The sequence below is a fragment of the Mustela nivalis genome (assembly GCF_964662115.1).
Source record: "Mustela nivalis genome assembly, chromosome: 18".
Taxonomy (NCBI): domain Eukaryota; kingdom Metazoa; phylum Chordata; class Mammalia; order Carnivora; family Mustelidae; genus Mustela; species Mustela nivalis.
The window spans coordinates 50,245,927-50,263,624 of record NC_139037.1 but is presented as its reverse complement, the minus strand read 5'-3'; the positions used below and the strand labels follow the sequence as shown (position 1 = coordinate 50,263,624).

General features: G+C 62.8%; 2 protein-coding genes across 18 annotated transcripts; one reads left to right on the top strand and one right to left on the bottom strand.

The window, feature by feature from the left end:
- Positions 1 to 1,521: 1,521 nt before the first annotated feature.
- On the top strand, positions 1,522 to 14,671 carry CNOT3 (CCR4-NOT transcription complex subunit 3). Of its 17 annotated transcripts, none has more exons than XR_014305349.1 (19): positions 1,522 to 1,806; positions 5,417 to 5,491; positions 5,608 to 5,675; positions 5,922 to 5,996; positions 6,110 to 6,199; positions 6,347 to 6,475; positions 6,578 to 6,673; positions 7,638 to 7,857; positions 7,954 to 8,087; positions 8,371 to 8,427; positions 8,992 to 9,376; positions 9,457 to 9,580; positions 10,093 to 10,291; positions 11,626 to 11,725; positions 11,820 to 12,018; positions 12,285 to 12,417; positions 13,066 to 13,191; positions 14,324 to 14,477; positions 14,579 to 14,671. XR_014305349.1 is itself a non-coding variant. In XM_082709896.1 (19 exons), exons 2-18 carry the CDS (start codon positions 5,467 to 5,469, stop codon positions 14,420 to 14,422), a joined length of 2,259 nt encoding a protein of 752 aa, XP_082566022.1. In that variant the 5' UTR covers positions 1,522 to 1,806; positions 5,417 to 5,466; the 3' UTR covers positions 14,423 to 14,460; positions 14,579 to 14,671. The 17 variants fall into 17 exon arrangements, 8 of the variants coding, with proteins under 8 accessions (XP_082566022.1, XP_082566021.1, XP_082566027.1 ...); XR_014305350.1 differs by having other exon boundaries at positions 14,324 to 14,489; XR_014305352.1 differs by having other exon boundaries at positions 5,414 to 5,491.
- Positions 14,629 to 17,605, bottom strand: LENG1 (leukocyte receptor cluster member 1). Its single transcript, XM_082709919.1, is given in 5 exon segments — positions 14,629 to 14,737; positions 14,740 to 14,921; positions 15,481 to 15,743; positions 16,304 to 16,483; positions 17,399 to 17,605. Coding segments are annotated over 5 exon segments (786 nt in total). The 5' UTR covers positions 17,531 to 17,605; the 3' UTR covers positions 14,629 to 14,708.
- Between the last annotated feature and the right edge of the window lie 93 nt (positions 17,606 to 17,698).

Sequence of the window (17,698 nt, the reverse complement as noted above, 5' to 3'; positions counted from 1 at the left end):
GGCTGCTGCTTGAGAATCCCTTTGAGAACCACTTCTAGAAAATTCTTTATCAGATGAGCTGCATGTTGGAATCATCTCAGTAGATTTAAAAGTTACTTCTGGTCCCCATCCCCAGAAATTAAGATTTCAGTGGTCTAGGGTAAAAGGATGATTATCTGGACTTTTCTTTCAAGCCACCCAGGTGATTCTGATGTGCGGGCCAGTTTGAGAACCACCGCTCTGAATCTTGTGGCGCATCAGCATCACCTGGGACCTCCTGAGGCAGAATCTGCATTTTAACAAATCTTCAGATGGTTCCTGGGTGTGTGAGAGGCCCTGCCCCAGCCAGGGTCCCCACTTGGGAGGAGCGGTGCTCTAGAGGAGTGACTCTCCCAACTCCAGTGAGCATGGGGATCGCGCAGGGAAGGGTGTCGCAGTGCCGACCTCCAGGCTTTCCTCCCCAGGGACAGGTGGACCCTGTCCCCTCCCTTGCCCTGCGATGCCGGTGCATCCTCCCTCCATCCACCTTCCCATCTTGACTGTCTGACCCTGGAGTCATTAGCGGCAAGTCAGCCCTCGCATTCACTCGCTCGCTCGTTCAGCAAACAGTTCCTGTCTTCCCGCGGAGGCCAGCTCCGGGAGAGCACACCGGAATCATCCCGGAGTGACGGAAGCGGCGCCAGAGTGGGAAAGCGGGGATCCCCCGAGTGCCTTCTGCAGCGTCGTGCCAGCGCCGAGGACGCGGACGTGCAGGGAGTAGGACCTCCTTGCAGCTTCCTCACCCCCGCGGGCGTGCAGGCGCGAGCGACGTGGGGCGCCGTCCACTGCTCCCTCCCACCCGCAGGACCCGGTCCCGGACCCGTGCCGAACACAGGCCAGCTGCAGGGACACGAGGAACGCGGGAGGCTGCCCTCTACACCATTACCCTCTACACCGGCCAGGGGTAATGGCAGCAGGCAGGGCCACCGAGGGGACCGCTTCCCTCCGGGGAGCCCCAGGGCGGCTTTGATTGGCAGGCGACCTCCGCCCGGCCCCCGCCCGGAAGGCACTTGTCTGCCGCTCATTAGGTGTGCTGCCTTTCACGCCCACGCGCCATGCCTTCCTCCACTTTCCCCACCCACTTCCGAACCCAACCAATAGCTTCAGGGCAGAATATCCTCTCACAACCAATTACAAACGGCTCTAAACTAGACGAACGTCTTCCCGCCCCTCATCAGCCTAGCTCCTCCCCCCGGCCAATTGGTTTAGGAGAGGGGGGCGGGTGTATCCAATCAGCACGACAGTGGCCTCTTGATTGACGCATGGGCCCTCGCGCTGGCGTGTTGTGCCCTGAGGCGGGGAGGAGGAGGAGCGGGGAAGAAAACCTGAGCCAATCCTAGCAGCCTGCGCGGGAGGCCAATCGAACGCCGCGCCTTGGAGCGATTGCCCAATCGGCGAGAGGAGGCCGGCTGCATCCCTGCCAAGGACCAATAGGGAGCGTCCGAGGGGCAAGAGCGACAGGCCGCAGGAGCAATCACAGGCCTATATTCGGGTCTCGGGGGCGGGTCGGCGCCAGAGACGAGAAGAGAGGAGGGGAGGCCTCCTCCGCCGCCGCCATCTTGGACCGGGCCCGGTCAGCTTCCGCGGAGCCATCGGCAGACGCCGCGGCCTCCCTTGAGCCCCGACCCCGTCGTCAGAACAACCCCGGGCCCACTTTCCCCCACCCCACTTCCGCTTCGCGCCGCTATCGCGATAGCGCCCGGACCCGGGGCGCGAGAAAAAGGCGGCGGGCGCTCGCCTCCCCCGCCTGTCGCGATACGCTCCTCAGCGGCGGCGCCAGCTCCTGTGGTGAGAGCGTCAGGCTCGACTGGGCCAGACCCCTTCCCCTCCTCCCCCGGCGCCACCGCCGCCTGTCGCGACATGGCCGCCCCCGTCCCCCCGACCCCCGGCGTGGGCTCCCGGCAGGGGCGGCCGCGGCACCCGCCGCTGGCCTCCCCCCCCCGCCCCCGCGCCCTCCTCCGCGCCCCGCGGCCGCGCCGGGGGTCCCCTCCCGCGGGGGTGCGGGCGAGCGGGGCCGCTCCTCTTCGCGTCGGTGCGGGCGGCCGGACGGCAGACCCCCGTGGGCGCCGGGCCCGCAGGCGGGGCGGGCGTCTCCGTCCCCCCATCTGCCCCACGGCCGGGACCCCTGCACGGCCCGCCGGCCTCCGCCAAAGTTTGCCCTGCAGCGGAAAGTCGGGGCCCGGGGCGCTGCGCCTGCGGGGCGGGCAGGGGTGCGGGCCCGCCTCGGGTCGCGGGTTGCCCCTCTGCCGGGCCGGGTGATGTCACTCCCACTTAACGAGCGCTGTGCCGGGCGCAGGGCTCCCCCGTGGCTCCGCTGCCCGCTCCGTGCCGCAGCCGAGGTCCGCCGTGGGCCGTGCAAGCACCCCTTCCTCCCCCAGACGCCGCCCCTGCCCGTGGGTGTGGGCGTGCTGGCGCCTCCCCCCGCAGCCCGCGCGCGCCCCGGGTCACGCCGGCGCTTGCCGGGGGTCCGGGGCTCACGCGTCCCCCCTCGCACGCAGCTGGAACTCAGGGAGCTAAGGTCTGGCCCTGGGATGTGCAGACTGTGTTGGCTGGGGTGCGCCTGGTGCTCCAGAGTCAGGGAGCTCCGTCAGGGTTGCCTTCCCCAGACGCAGGGTCCTGCCCTTGGCAGTGCCCAGGCTGACGCTTTGCTCTCTTGCGCGGTCCCCCTGCGTGGCTCTAAGGCTTCTGCCCTCCCAGCCCAGGGGGTGCTGGAGATACCACGGAGACACGTCGCCGCTGTCCCTTTGCTGTCTTTCCCAGCTGGGGTTCCCAGACCCCCGCCCTGGCTGTTGGGCCTCCCAGGGGGAACACAGCTGCCTGCACCCCAGGCCCGAACACGTCCCTCTCCCAGAGTCCCGGCGCTCTTTGGGGTGGCAGCAGCAGCCTCCCAGTTTCGGACTGCCTGCCCCGGTGCAAGGCCTCTTCACCAGAGGCGGTGACAGCCCCCAGGGTTGTGTTGGGTCCCAGGCCTGAGCCTTCTACTTTCCTGCCCTGGTGTCCTCATGTCTCTGGGACTGTGCCCTCAGCTGAGGTTTCGGGGGCTGTCCATTCTCTGGGCCCCTCAGTGAAACGGCTCTTGGCTGCTGTGAGTCTGGCACACTGATCACCCTCCCTGACCTAGAACGGGCTCCTTGAGGGGACGAGACCTGGTGAAGCCTCCTGGGCCAGGGTTCCCCGGTTCCTCCGTTCTGTTTGAGACCCCATGCCGTGAACGAGGAGGCTCTGGGGTGCCTGAGATGCCCCCCCCCCCGCCCTGTCTCAGGGTGAGCCTACTGTGATTACTTCCCCTGGGAGATCTTGGTGGACCCCCGTAGGAGCAGTGGGGGCCCCCAGCCCCGTAAGAACAGGGTTTTTCTGTGCTTGTACCTTCACTTCAAGGCTCAAGCTCCACGTTTCTTACTCGTCCTTTGCTGGGGGTGGGGCAGTCTGTCTTCAGAGGGAGGGGCTGTTACCTCTGTGGGGAAGGCTGCTGTCCACTGCAGCGCCCAGCTGGACCCGTGATGCCTCCTGCAGATCCTGTGCTGTCCTCTCTGGGCCTGAGCTGCTCCCCGCTTCGAGGGTCTGAAACCTCACCTCCCTGGGCTGAGGCTCTTGTTCCCCTGGCCCCATGCCTCCGACTCCATGAGGGCTTGTTGCTCCCTCCGTCTGTTCCCTTCTTTGGGGCATCACCACCTCCTCTAAGCTAGATGACCCGACTCCTCCATGTGGCGTGCCTTGTGTAGGGCTGTAAACTAGGCGTCCTCTTTTCTGGGCTGGAGGCAGGCAGTGCAAGGTCCTGTGTCACATCCCTGTACCTACTTCGGGGCAGTAAGAGGAGTTTCTCTGTTGGGGTCCTGGCCCTCTCCCGAGTTCCCAGGCCAAAGGCCCTTCCCCCATTTCAGTTCGCATCCCCTCTGGGCTACTGGCTACCTCTCCTTCCCGAAGCTGGGATCTTCCTTGTGTGGGGATTGGGCCCCACCTCAGTGTGTCAGCTGGCTCTGGGCCTGGGGTATAGCCATTGTCTCGGTCGGCCCTCGGTGGAGATTTGTGCCCCCTCCAGTCTAAGGTGTCCTAGCCTCTCCCTACCATCCAGAATGGACTCCTGTGGAGGGGGCTGGTATACACAGCTTTAGGACTTGTCCTTCTCAAGCGTGGTCATTCGCTGTCCCGTCGGTAGTTGCTAGCCACCTGCAGTGAAGTAACTGAAATAAAAACGAAAAGGTCCACTGTTTTGTGCACAAGCCACATCTTCAGCGTTCAGGGGTACAGCTAGCCCAGATGTGGAATGTTTCTATTGTTGCAGAAAGTGTCTTCGGTTGGGACTGTTTTTGTGGGTGGGGATCCTCTTGGTGTGGCCTCCCTTTGGGTTGAGGCTCTTAGTCCTCAAAGCTGCTCTGGGGCCTCTCTTAGGGAGCTGTGCTTTTCAGTAGAGGCCCCCTCTCTGGGGGGTGACCTTGGGCAGTGCACGAGTCCCCTTGGCCTAACCCCTCTGCAAGGCTCCTGCATCCCCCCCCCCCCATCTTGATATCAGACCCTAAGTTGTGGCTTCTTCCTGGGCCAGAGCTCCTGGTTTCCTCTGGGCTGCATGTACTTTCAGGGTGAAGACGCCCCACTCTCTAAGTACTTACTGGGCACACGTCCTAGTGGTTTATGTTTTCCCACATCTTTGTCACCATCGCATCTGATCAGTATCTCCTTCGTGTGCACAGACAGCTCTCCTACAGCTGAGGTCCCCTTTCACTCTCCTGGCCCTCTCTGGGGTGATGCCTTCTGCCCCCATACATCTAATTCTTTGGGTTGGGTTGTCCTCCGTGTTTGAACGACTGCTGTGGAATAAATTTGGTGGTGTACAGCCCTCTTCTGCTTGGGACCCAGCCCTGACAAACGACGGGTGTGTTTAGCTTTTCCTGATTTCAGGCCCTTCCCATCTCCCCTTGCTCCCACTCCGTCTCCTACAGTTACTAAACACAGACAGCGTCTGGCTCTTTTTCCCGCAAAGTCTTCATCTTCTGAGCTGTCTGAGGGGTCACTTCTCTGGTGTTAGGATTCTAGTCACCTGTGTGCCCTACCCCACTGTGGGCCTTCCTCCCCTGCACCCAGCCGTGGGCTGCTTGGCCGCTTCCTGCTCTAAATCATCTAGAGCGTCATCTGCAAGAAGGTGTTCTACGCTCTAGGAATTTCTCACTTCCTGGGAAAAAGTACATCTGGTTCCTTGTTTCAGCAATCTTCCAGAGAACTCAGCCCCTGTGCTGGGCTGTCTGGGCAGCATAAGTAGAACTCGGCCTGATCTCTGTCATCAGATAGTAAATGCGTCTTCCCTTTACCATGCCACGTACCCTCCCGTTCCCAGCCTCGTTCATGTCTCCGTGTCTGGACCAGCCAGGGAGTAAACACGCGTCCCTTCCTTCTCTCTCAGCAGCGTCCGTCTCCAAGAGAGTATGAAGAGCCTGCATCTGTAGGGCAGGGAAGATGGCGGACAAGCGCAAACTCCAAGGTACTGGTCTCCTCGCCCGCTGCCTGTGTAGCCACATGCTCACTGTCCTCAGAGGTCCTCCTCGGATGCCTGCTGCCTTGGCAGGGTGCTCACAGCCTTCTCTCATCCCTGGCCAGGTGAGATTGATCGCTGCCTCAAGAAGGTGTCCGAGGGCGTGGAGCAGTTTGAAGATATCTGGCAGAAGGTACAGGGCATGGGACCCTAAAGATCTGGGTCTCCGGGGAGGAGAGCACAGGACGAGGTTCAGGTCTGTGGGTGTAGGCCAGGGAGAGGGGTTGTGGGTCCAGGTGCTGAGGACCTAAGCAGGAGCTCTGAGATGGACTGGGGTGGGGGGTGGGTGTCCCCAGCCCTAGGAGACAAGTTTTACCACTGGAGTGGGCACGAGGGCCCCAAGTCCCACACTGACGCCTGGGCTCTCTTCATCCCTCAGCTCCACAATGCAGCCAACGCGAACCAGAAAGAAAAGTATGAGGCTGACCTAAAGAAGGAGATTAAGAAGCTCCAAGTGAGGGGACTAGCCTGGATTCCTGTGTCCTGAGGGCGGAGGGAGGAGGGGCTGGCGGCCTCCGTGCCCGGGTCTGAGGCGGTGGAACTGTCTCGCTTTTCCTCCACCTGCAGCGGCTGAGGGACCAGATCAAGACATGGGTAGCGTCCAACGAGATCAAGGACAAGAGGCAGCTCATAGACAACCGCAAGCTCATTGAGACGGTAGGAGCCCAGAGCCTGGAACCTGAGAGGTGGGAGGTGGCTGATTCCTGGGTCCCCAGAAGTCCCTAGAAGAGGAAGGTTTCTCCCTCCCAGGGGGAAGGGAAGAGGCAGTGGGCTGAGATCTCTTTCCACCTGTGCTGTCCACAGCAAATGGAACGGTTCAAAGTTGTGGAGCGAGAGACCAAGACTAAAGCCTACAGCAAAGAGGGCCTGGGCCTGGCTCAGAAGGTGGACCCTGCCCAGAAGGAGAAGGAGGAGGTTGGCCAGTGGCTCACGGTGAGTCAGGGAAGAGAAGAGGAGGGGACCTCAAGGCCCCAATCCCGGGCATCCATGGGGACGGCTGGCTGACCACCTGCCTTTGCTCGCCCTCTCCCCTAGAACACCATCGACACCCTGAACATGCAGGTGGACCAGTTCGAGAGTGAAGTGGAGTCGCTGTCCGTGCAGACACGCAAGAAGAAGGGGGACAAGGATGTGAGTGGGGGACCCTGCGCCCAGGGGAAAGAGACGGGCTGGGGCGAGTCGGGGGTTAGTGGCCACTGGGGGTGACCCATGTTGGTGAACCAGTCTTGGGTCCAGCTTCAGTAAGCAGTGGCACCCTGGAAAGGAGGAGCAGTTTGGGGTAACATGCTGGGTTCTGCCGGGGTCGCTGACGTAGCAAGAGCGGTTGGCCGCACGGGGTGGGGAGGTCTGAGGGCTGAAGCCGTGGCATCTTAGTTCTGAGAAGGCCCAGGTCCTGAGGCCGCAGGGAGAGATGAGGCTCATTTGCGCTGAGAAGAGCAGTCTTGGGGCAAAGCCAGATCTAGGGGCCCCGATGCCGAAACTCCGGGGTCATAGGGTGTGGGTTCAGGGGGCTGCAGAGCACATGTACTTGTTGGCACAGGAAACAAAGAGAATGGAGAGCTGGGTCCAGGAAATGAGCCCGGTTTGGGCGTCTGAGCCTCAAGGGGTTTGGGAAGCTGGAGCCTGAAGGAGAGATGGAATAGGTCATTGTGGAGGGAGAGGATTTAGAATTGAGGCCTTGGCCGGGGCTGGCGCCTGGAGAGCCCAGGGGCTAAGCTGCTGAATGTGTATCCCGCAGGGTGGGCCACGTGAGGACAGAGATGCCGGCTCCCTGCAAACGGGCGTTGTCACTGTTGGGGTTAGAGCAGATGGGGGTGCGATGGGCTGCAGTTTGGAGGTCCGGGCTGTTGGGCGCTGCAGGGGGCCATGGGGTAGGAGCACAAGGCTTTCTGGTTTTGGGGGAGCTTCCTGGGGTGTCTGGGTGGGGGCTGGGGTGGGGCACAGACTGACTCCATACTGCCTATGGCAGGAGGGGCCGGAGTGGAGCCTCTGGGTCTCTGTGGGGGTCGGGGACTGAGGACAGGTTCTGTGGAGCCAGGAGGGGCCTGGCCAGGCGCCCTGCAGCCCCTGAGCCTGGCCCTGGGCTCGCCAGCAGAAGCAGGACCGGATCGAGGGCCTGAAGCGGCACATCGAGAAGCACCGCTACCACGTCCGCATGCTGGAGACCATCCTGCGCATGCTGGACAACGACTCCATCCTTGTGGATGCCATCCGCAAGATCAAGGATGACGTCGAGTACTACGTCGACTCGTCCCAGGACCCCGACTTCGAGGAGAACGAGTTCCTCTACGACGACCTGGACCTCGAGGACATTCGTGAGGCCCGGGGCTGGCCTGCGGGCATGGGGCAGTGAGGGCCCGGTTGGGGGGGGTGTCCCAGCCCGTCGAGCCTGCCTCTCCCTGCCCCCACAGCACAGGCGCTGGTCGCCACCTCCCCCCCCAGCCACAGTCACATGGAGGATGAGATCTTCAACCAGTCCAGCAGCACACCCACCTCCACGACCTCCAGCTCTCCCATCCCGCCCAGCCCGGCCAACTGCACCACGGTGAGGAGGTGACCCAAGGGGAACCTGAGGGAACTGAGCGAGTGGGGGCTCGGTGTCCTGGGTGCGGGCCCTGAGGATGGGTCCTGGGCATGCGGCGCGGGCAGGGAATCGAGGGTTGGAGTCCCTAAGGAGAGTAGTCCCCGGGCTGTAGAGGCTGGCGGGGTGCTGGCTCCCCGGTGAGGCTCGGGACACAGGCCCCACAGCAGTCCTGGGGGCATCAGAGTTGGGCCTCTCTACTGGGTCCCTCGAGCTCACACCAGTTTCACTCGGCACCCCACCTCAGGAAAACTCTGAAGATGATAAGAAAAGGGGACGCTCGACGGATAGCGAAGTCAGCCAGGTAGGTGTGACCTCCCGGGGCAGGAGCATGTGCTTCAACCAGGGTGTCAAGGAATGGCCTGCTGGGAGGGCTTGAGGGGAAGTGGGGAGGTTCTCAGGACCCGGGGTGTGCAGCGAGGGCTGGGCCGCGGGCCACCAGGCAGTGCTGCTTTCTGGGGGCTGGTCAGCAGCGGCCTTCCAGTTACTTTGTGAGCCTTTCAGTGACCTTCAGAGCCACTGGCCCATTTCAGGCTGCTTTTCCTTCTCTTGTACTGTTAGCTGCTTCCAGCTGATCTTCCCTTGAGGACGTAACTGCTGTCCTGACGTCCGGGGGTGGGGGGGTCTCCCCTGTGGGCTGCCACGGGGAGGTGTCCACGCAGGATGTGGGAGGCTGGGTGTGGACAGGAATGCGTGTGAGTAGTTTAGGTGTCAAGGTGGTGATTGAAGCTTTGAGGGTAAGGTCAAGGGGAGGGGAGAGCTAGGGGCGGCCGGGCACTGCAAGGATGGTGGAGCCCCGCTTGGGGCAGGGGGGCTCAGCAGACCCGCTGGCCCAGTGGGGCCTGACCCTTTTCTCTCTTCCCTGCAGTCTCCAGCCAAAAATGGCTCTAAGCCTGTCCACAGCAGCCAGCACCCTCAGTCCCCGGCTATGCCACCCAGCTACCCACCTGGCCCCCCGCCTGCTGCCTCCGCCCTGAGCACTGCCTCTGGCAACAATGGGGCCTCTACCCCAGCAGCGCCGGCGAGCGCCCTGGGCCCCAAGGCTAGCCCGGCTCCCAGCCACGGGTCAGGCACCCCTGCCCCCTATGCCCAGGCTGTGGCCCCGCCAGCCCCCAGTGGGTCCAGCAGCACCCAGCCCCGGCCGCCCAGCGTCCAGCCTGGTGGGGGAGGGGGAGGCGGCGGAGGGGGCGGCAGCGGCAGCAGCAGTAACAGCAGTGGAGGCGGAGGCCCTGGCAAGCAGAACGGCGCCACCAGTAAGCAGGGTGGCTGGGAGGGGGGCGGGGTGGGTCCTGCTGTGGTCAGCCCTTTCTCATGCCCCGTTTCCTGCCCCCAGGTTACAGCTCAGTGGTGGCAGACAGCCCAGCAGAGGTGGCACTCAGCAGCAGTGGGGGCAGCAGCGCCAGTAGCCAGGCTCTGGGCCCCCCGTCGGGCCCCCACAACCCACCTCCCAGCACCTCGTGAGTGTCTGCCCCTGCCTTTGCCAGGACTTCGCCCACCTGGTCGGGCGTCATGTCCCCACTTCTTTCCTCCCAGGACATAGTATCAGTCAGTCCCTTAGCTTGACCCTTTGGAATGTTTTAAAACATTTCTCGGGCAATTGGGATTGTTCTTAGAGTCTCCTCACGTCCCCTTCCCAGAGCCTGCCCTAGACCCACCTGACTCCCCTCCAAAAGCTGCTTGTTCAGTTCTCAGGTCAGACCTTTCGAGAGAGTCCTCATTTCTCAGAAGTTTGCCCCCAGAAAGACTGTGATGTCCGAAGGACAATAGGGAAGACCTTCTTCCAGGGTCTGCCCGACCGCCAGGCTCTGGGTGGGCCACCTTACGGGGCATCTGCCTGAGGCGACCCATGCTGTGGGTGGAACACTGACCTCTCCCTTGGTCCCTGTCCGTAGGCTGGTGCAGAGGTCCGACTCGTCCCCCACTTGCCCAGGCCTCCTGTTCCCTGAGCCCTCTTCTCCCTCCTTCCCAGGAAAGAACCCAGTGCGGCAGCCTCAGCGGGAGCTGGGGGTGTAGCTCCAGGCTCAGGGAACAACACAGGGGGACCCAGCCTCCTGGTGCCACTTCCTGTGAACCCTCCCAGCTCCCCGACACCCAGCTTCAGCGAGGCCAAGGCAGCCGGTGCCCTGCTCAACGGGCCTCCGCAGTTCAGCACTGCCCCGGAGATCAAGGTGGGCCGCAGGCTTCCCTGCATGTGTGCTGTCCCCTTCCTCCGGGTCTGCTGGCCCCCACCCCATACACCCTCGCCTGGTCCCCAGGCTCTGGCACTCTGCAACTCTGTCCTGTGCTCTGACTTCCTACCGTCCTCTCTATCCCCGTGTCCCCTTGCTCCGGCACACACCCCACCTTCTGGTTCACTGTCCTCCTTTTCCCTTCACTGGCGTCCACTCTGGGCCATGGTTCGTGCTGGGTGAGCACACCCAGGTCTTCCACCTCCTCTATAGGAAGCCGACCAGGACTGCACGGGGCTGGGGGCAGTAGGTGCTGTGGACCTGCAGAGGTGCCTTGGACTTGGGGAGATGGCCCAGCAAGGCCTTGGCGAGGAGACCTAAGCTGGGAGCGATGGGGGTCCCAGGGTCAGGAAAGGCTGAGGAAGGGGTGGTTCTCTGTGTCTCTCGTGCCAGGGTTGCAGGAGGGCTGCTACTGGAGCGGGGGAGAACACTGGGGCAGGGCTCCGCAGATACGAGATGGGGGCACAAGTGGGCTGCAGGGCTGCGAGCGTGGTCAGGTGTCCTGGGGAGGCAGTGGGGTCCTGCCAGAGTCCGAAAGGGGAGCAGGACATGGGAGTGAATTTCTAGGCCTGCGTTTAACCTTAGCTCTGCCGTGTCAGAGTCTGGGCCCCCGTCCTGCATGGCCTTCCCTCTGGACAAAGCAGGTACTCCCAGTTGCACCCCTGGTATGACAGGACACAAGCCCTGGGAATGGTGTGGGGCCCAGAGTAAACACGTGGTTCAGAGGTACCACAGACAGGAAATTTACTGCGTGTCTCTGAGGAGGAGGAGGGGTCTGCTGGCTTGTGAGTGGAGAAAGGACAGAGAAGGATGGGGCTAGACCAGTCCCTCTGGGGCCATTGAGAAAAGCATGGGGGGCAGGAGGGTGTGAGGGTCAGGGTCGCGAGGACGGGGCGATCGGGAGGCAGCACAGAGGCCTGGGCAGGCAGCACTACCTGCAGGCCCGCCTGTCCGCCAGCGAGGAGCTGGGATGCCATGGGTGCCAGGAGACTGCCCCACGGCCCTGTGCCAGCTGGACGGGGGTGGGGCGCACGCGGTGTAGCATCCTGGGCAGCGGGGTGGGGGTGTGCAGGCCAGTGTTCCCGGACCTGCCGTTGTGGTCCGGCGCAGTAGGGGCCCCAGCAAACAGCCACTCCTCAGATGCTGCACCTGCCCCCACATCTGCACCATATCCCCGTTAGGTGGGGTGGCAGCAGGGCTCTTCGCGCTGGTGGCCTTGGCCCGATGCCCACCGGAGGACGTGGAGCGTGGTGCCAGCACTCTTCTCTTTGCAGGCCCCAGAGCCCCTGAGCTCTCTCAAGTCCATGGCGGAGCGGGCAGCCATCAGCTCCGGCATCGAGGACCCCGTGCCAGCGCTGCACCTGACTGAGCGAGGTGTGGGTCTGGGTGAGGCGGAAGGCGGCTGGAGAGCGGGGGCACAGGCCCCCCACCAGCCTCACAGAAGGGCCTGTCCCCATTCCCCCCACAGACATCATCCTGAGCAGCACATCTGCCCCACCAGCCTCCGCGCAGCCGCCCCTACAGCTGTCAGAGGTGAACATCCCACTGTCCCTGGGCGTGTGTCCGCTGGGGCCTGTGCCCCTCACCAAGGAGCAGCTGTACCAGCAGGCTATGGAGGAGGCTGCCTGGCACCACATGCCTCATCCCTCAGACTCAGAGCGCATCCGGTGAGGCACCGGGACCCCTAGGCACGTGGGAGGTGGTCCAGGCCAGGGACCTGGTCCCCTGGTCCCGGGACACGAGGTCAGGCCGGGCACTGGACTTGGGGCTGTCCATGAGAGCTGGGGTCCGGGACACTTGGGGTGGGGATGACCAGGTGCTGGAGACCTTGCCCCTGAGCAGTGGGGCACAGGGGGCAGGTCGTGGCTACGATCCGGTCCACGGACCACAAGGCCTGTTGGGCATGGCCACCAAACCTCCTGTCCCTTCACAGGCAGTACCTCCCCCGGAATCCCTGCCCGACGCCCCCCTACCACCACCAGATGCCACCCCCACACTCGGACACCGTGGAGTTCTACCAGCGCCTGTCAACAGAGACGCTCTTCTTCATCTTCTACTATCTGGAGGTACAGCAGGGCCCCCGGGGCAGCCTCGGGCCCCCCGGCTTCGCCGCCACCGCCGCCGTCCCCCCTCGGGCTGGAGGGGTGAGGTGGGTGCCCCACTGCGGCCACCGGGACCGCACCCCCTCCCCATCCCCCAGTCCTGCCCTCCCTGCCCCCATTTCCCCCACAGGCAGACCCGTCCCTGTCCACACACTTCAGCACAGACATGTCTGTGTTGAGGTCGAGGGCCAGGTCGGTCCACTGCGGGGACCAGGGAGCCTCAGCCCCACTCCGGCTGCCCGTGGCTGTGCCCACAGTGTCCATCCCCATGCAGTCTTGCCAGCCCCTGGAGGCCACTAGGGAACTGTCCCCTCTGCATGACCCCAGGGAGTCGTGACAAGCTCCCCCTCCCAGTCCCAGTCCTGCCAGGGGAAGCTTTCTAACCGTCCTCCGCACTCAGCACGCAGTAGTTTTTCTTCTCTTGAAGCTGCTCTGAGCGGTTTATACCCGCTGACCAGCAGTGGTAGGTTCCATGCCCCAGCCCCTCAGCAAGCGGACTGACCGGCCCCACCTCAGCCTACAGTGGGCCCCGGGTCAGCCTGAGGCCCTGTGCCCCGTGCCTCCACCAATGTGGGGGCCCCCTGACCCCTGCTTCCACCCTTCCTCCTCCAGGGCACGAAGGCGCAGTACCTGGCAGCCAAGGCCCTGAAGAAGCAGTCGTGGCGATTCCACACCAAGTACATGATGTGGTTCCAGAGGCACGAGGAGCCTAAGACCATCACCGATGAGTTTGAGCAGGTGAGGGCCCCTCCCACCCCCTGCCTCCAGCATGAGCCCTGTGCTCTGCGGGGGGGCCCCTGTCATCATCTCCTCTCCATGGGCTGCTAGTGGTCCCGTAGCCCCTGGGCCCATACTGTACCTGCTGCCTCCCACCTGGGAGCATGAGCCGCTCCCCGACCCGTCCCCCCTCGCCCAGCAGAGCTGGGGCTCTGCAGCACACACGAAGGGGGATGCTAATCAGAACCCCCATCTGTTGCACTCCACTTGGGTTTGAGGCCAGCCCAAGCTGGGTGACCTTGGGCGAGTGGCTTGGACCTGTCTCCCTCTCCTCACACGTAAACACAGGCTGCCACACCCCGTGTGCAGTTGTTACCAGGACTGAGTTAATGACGTGTAAGTACTTAACACGACCACTCCGTGGTCAGGTATCAGGCATCAGGCATGTATTTCGTTTCCAGTAACTCTGAATCACTATATTCCGCATTGGTCTCTTCCACCAAATATTTGCCCGAGGCCAAGTACTGAACAAAGCCCTGTCCTCCTGGAGCTCAGTCCCCTCACCTCCCTTCTTTCAGCTTCCTTGCAGCATTTCAGACAATCACGCAGACCCAGCCTCCTTCCCCATCCTCTCAGCTGTTAACCAGATTCCCTGTCCCATCTTGGTTTGGGCCCATGCACTCCTCCAAGTGCCCGTCAAGGCCTCCCTCCTTCAGAAATATCACACCACCACGATCACCAATAAAACATCTGTCCCAACAGCGTGCCTGGCTGTAGACTGAGCCTGTTCCGTTCTCTCGGATGGGGTAACGGCCTCAGGGTTGTGTGAAAACTAAATGCTAGGACCCAGCTCGGGCACCGAGCGCCAGTTCTGGCCCTCACGCCGCAGCCATCCAAGAAGCTGCAGACACTGTGTAAACGTGCCTGGGGTGGAGATCCAGCTGGGGCCTCTCCGCGCCTCCCCGTTCCCTCTGACAGGGGCAGGAGAGCCTGAAAAGAGCCTGGTGAGGGTGGAGGGACACGGCCTGTGCATGCAGGGCCCCTGGCCCAGCACCTGGCACAATCTGGCCCTGAGCTCTGTCCCCTTTGTCCGTGCAGCCCAGAGCCCCTGCACCTCCTCGCCCACTCACTGACCACCTTCTCCCCTGGCCAGGGCACCTACATCTACTTTGACTACGAGAAGTGGGGCCAGCGGAAGAAGGAAGGCTTCACCTTTGAGTACCGCTACCTGGAGGACCGGGACCTCCAGTGACACCGGCCCCTTCCTCCACCCTCCCCACCCCCCCGCATGCTGACACCCACCCCCTGCCCAGGCGAGGGCCCTGCCCTGGAAGACTGGGGGAGGCCCCAGGCCAGGGGCAGCCCTCTCCCCCAGGAAGCAGCCCCACCTGGGGGCCCCGGGGGCGAGGGCTGCCCCCTCCTCCCCTCCCCAGTGAGGGACATTTTTTGGTAAACCTATTTTCATTTTGGAAAATATTTATGAATAAATAGTTTTATATGACGGCTGGCAGCTACGGCCTCTCCTCTCCCCCCAGGAGTCAGTGAGCACTTGGGTCTTGCTGGCGGGACGCCGGGCCCACTGGGGGTTGAACTGGGAGTTGTACCGCCTCCGCCGTTCATCGGCCTCCTCTTCAGGTTGGTCTTCCTGGGGGGCTGTGCCTTGGACTCGGGCCAGCAGGGCCTCTGCACGAGCCCGTTCCGTTGCTTCCCGCCTAAGACGTTCAGCTCGAAGCTGGTCCAGGGATGGGGGCCTGGGGGAGAGGAGTCAGGTCAGGAAGTTCACAGCCCCTGGAACACTCCCCCAACCCCCACCTTGCAGCAGACGTTCTGGACTGTGAGGCCTGGGGGTGGGAAGCTGGCTTCATGCTGCGCACCAGGATCCCATCACCGCCCTTTACAGTCAGTGCCTCTCCAGATCCAGAAAGCTCCCTGTTAATCAGCTGAAACAACACATCCAGGCTTCAGTTTCCCCTTCTGTGGATGACCCAACTGTCTGCTTGGGGGGTTGTCCTGCTGGGGACACAAACCTGCTGACCCCATGGCTCTCAAACTCAAAACCCCCGAGACCTAAAGCTTAATGGGGTCTAACTACTATTTTGCATGGAAACACCAAAAAAAACTCAAAACGAGGCTAGGTGTCCTGTACCTGCAGTGTCTCCCCAGAAGCCACCGGCCACTCCAGTGAACACTGCCTAGGGATCTCAGGAAAGCAGGCTTGCCGTGTCAGGGTCCCAAAACTGCATGTGGAGAGCGGCCTCTCAGCCGCGCAGCCCCAGTCCTCAAGCCCACAGGCCAGCCCAGCTTGCTTACCCTCCTGGCCGCTGCTTCTCGGGCACCCCCTTCCCCTTCATTTTGTGGCCACCATCCTCTCCGCTGTGCCGCCGCTTCCTCCGCAAATGCTTCTCCATCTCCCGAAGAGGGTCCAGGCGGTTCTTGATCTTCTCATCTGGACCTGGGCCAGGCTGGGGGGCCCCTCGCCCCGGGGGGAGCTGGTACCAAGGTGGCTGAGTCTGGGCTTCCGCTGCACTCTGGCCCAGGTATGTCAGGATGCCCAGAGCTTTCTCCTGCCTCTCCTGAGGGGAACAGACCACACGACACCTGAGGCTCCTGGACAGGCAGAACCAGCATTAGCCAGCCCAGCAATGTGTTAAGGACAGTGGGGCTCATGCCCTGGACAGTAACAAGCATCGGGGAAGGACAGGGTACAGTCGCTTTAGGGTTCAGAGGCAGGCAACTCTGGGGAGATAAACTGAAGACGGACCTGAAAGCAGCTCGCAAAGTAAAAGTGAGGCAAGACAAAGGCAAGATTAGGATCTGGTAGGAATCCCTGACAGCAGGTGAGGTGATGGACACTGAAAGAGCTCCGTAACCTTCCCCTAACCCCTAGAGGGCCCTGTCCCATCAAGGGGTTTATACCTAACAGTCCCATAGCTGGGCGGGGAGGGGATTCCAGCACCCACTTCCAAGCCCCTTGCAGGCCTGGATGGCAATAACCCAAACTCCTGAGTGCGGTGTTCCATACTGAGCTCATCTCATCACCATCCACCCCCCAACCCCCGGCCCCCCGGCCAACTATTCCAGTCAGTCACCCCCAGGCTCTACCCAGGACTCACTAGGTGGGGGGCCAGCTTACTTTCTCCAGTCGCTTTTCTTCCTCGTACTCTTTATTGCCTCTGGTCTCCCCTTTCCCTTCCTCCAGCAGCTCCCGAAATAGGTCCACAGGGCCAGAACCGCGGGCTCCCGCCTCTGCTGATTCGAGCTCAGGGAGAGAGCTCCGGTGCCTGGCTTTGTTCCGCAGGAATTCTGTGCGGGCCTAGGGAAAAGAAAGTTACAGGCAGAGCATTCAGAACCTAGACGGGACTCCAAGAACTGGGAGACGGTTTCTGAGTATGTCGGAGGGAGCCCCAGTGCTGGTGCTGGGGGCTGTAAGGAAGAGTACATGGACCGGGGAGACAGGGGAAGGACGCAACACCTGGGCCTGTACGCTGCCGCTCGGTCAACCAGTAGGGTCCCAGGCTCAGGTGACAATCAAAAGAGCTGTGAAGGCAGCCCAAAACAGGGGAGCGGGCGACCGGAACTACAGGTAGGGCTCCCAGTCACCGCCCCGGAGACGACGAGCAATCTCTACTGACAAAAGCGAACTTTAAGAACGCAGATCACCTCCGGGCCCGACTGGACAAAGGATTGCAAACTAGAGATTAGCAGTTGCACCGTAAGCCCCGGGGGGGGGGGGGCGGCAAGGAGCTCGCCCCACCGTCGTGGCCCTTCGGAAGTCATCCCCCCTCTGCACAGGCGGGACATTGCCCCTCCAACCACGAATGGTGCTTGAGAGGCCGCAGGTCAGGCGCTCTGCGAGCACACAGTAGGCGCTCAACAGGGAGGTTGCGCAGGCAAACTAAACGGGACCGAGTTTCCTTGAACTGCGCAAGGATTCCTTTTTTCACCAGCCCCTCCTGTGCCAGGCACTCTGGCCTCGCGAACTACGCGAGTGGGAGAAAACCTGGGCAAGGGGGAGGCGCAGGTGGGGCCCCCCGCAGCGGGTCGGGAGTTGGCACTGGGAGATGGGGAGGCGGAGGCCACGCAGGTGGGGCCCGGCGCTTTCAGCCGCGTCCAGCCCCGCCGGCCTCACGGGACGCAGCGCGCCTGCGCGCCACCCCAGCATCCGGCCCCTCCCCACACGCCTGCGCGCTCGGCCCGGGAGTCCCGCCCGACCGCACTCGGGGCTTACCTCCTGCTGGGCAAGCAGCACCCTCCGCTCCCGCTCTTTCTCCTCCTCCCGGGCCTGAGCCTCGTCACGCCGCACGCGGGCCACATTGTCCTTGTTCCGGACGTGCCAACTCTTCTTGGGCAAGATATTCATGGCGTCTCAGCCGTCCGCCGACTGGCAGGCCCGCCTCCGAGTACTTCCTATTGGCGAGACGATAACCCTCCCTGTGGTTCCTGCCGCAGTCACGGATTGGTCCTGGGCTGACTGCCACGCCCCCCAGTCCGTAGCGACAGCTTATTGGCTGAGATGTCGAATTTGTGG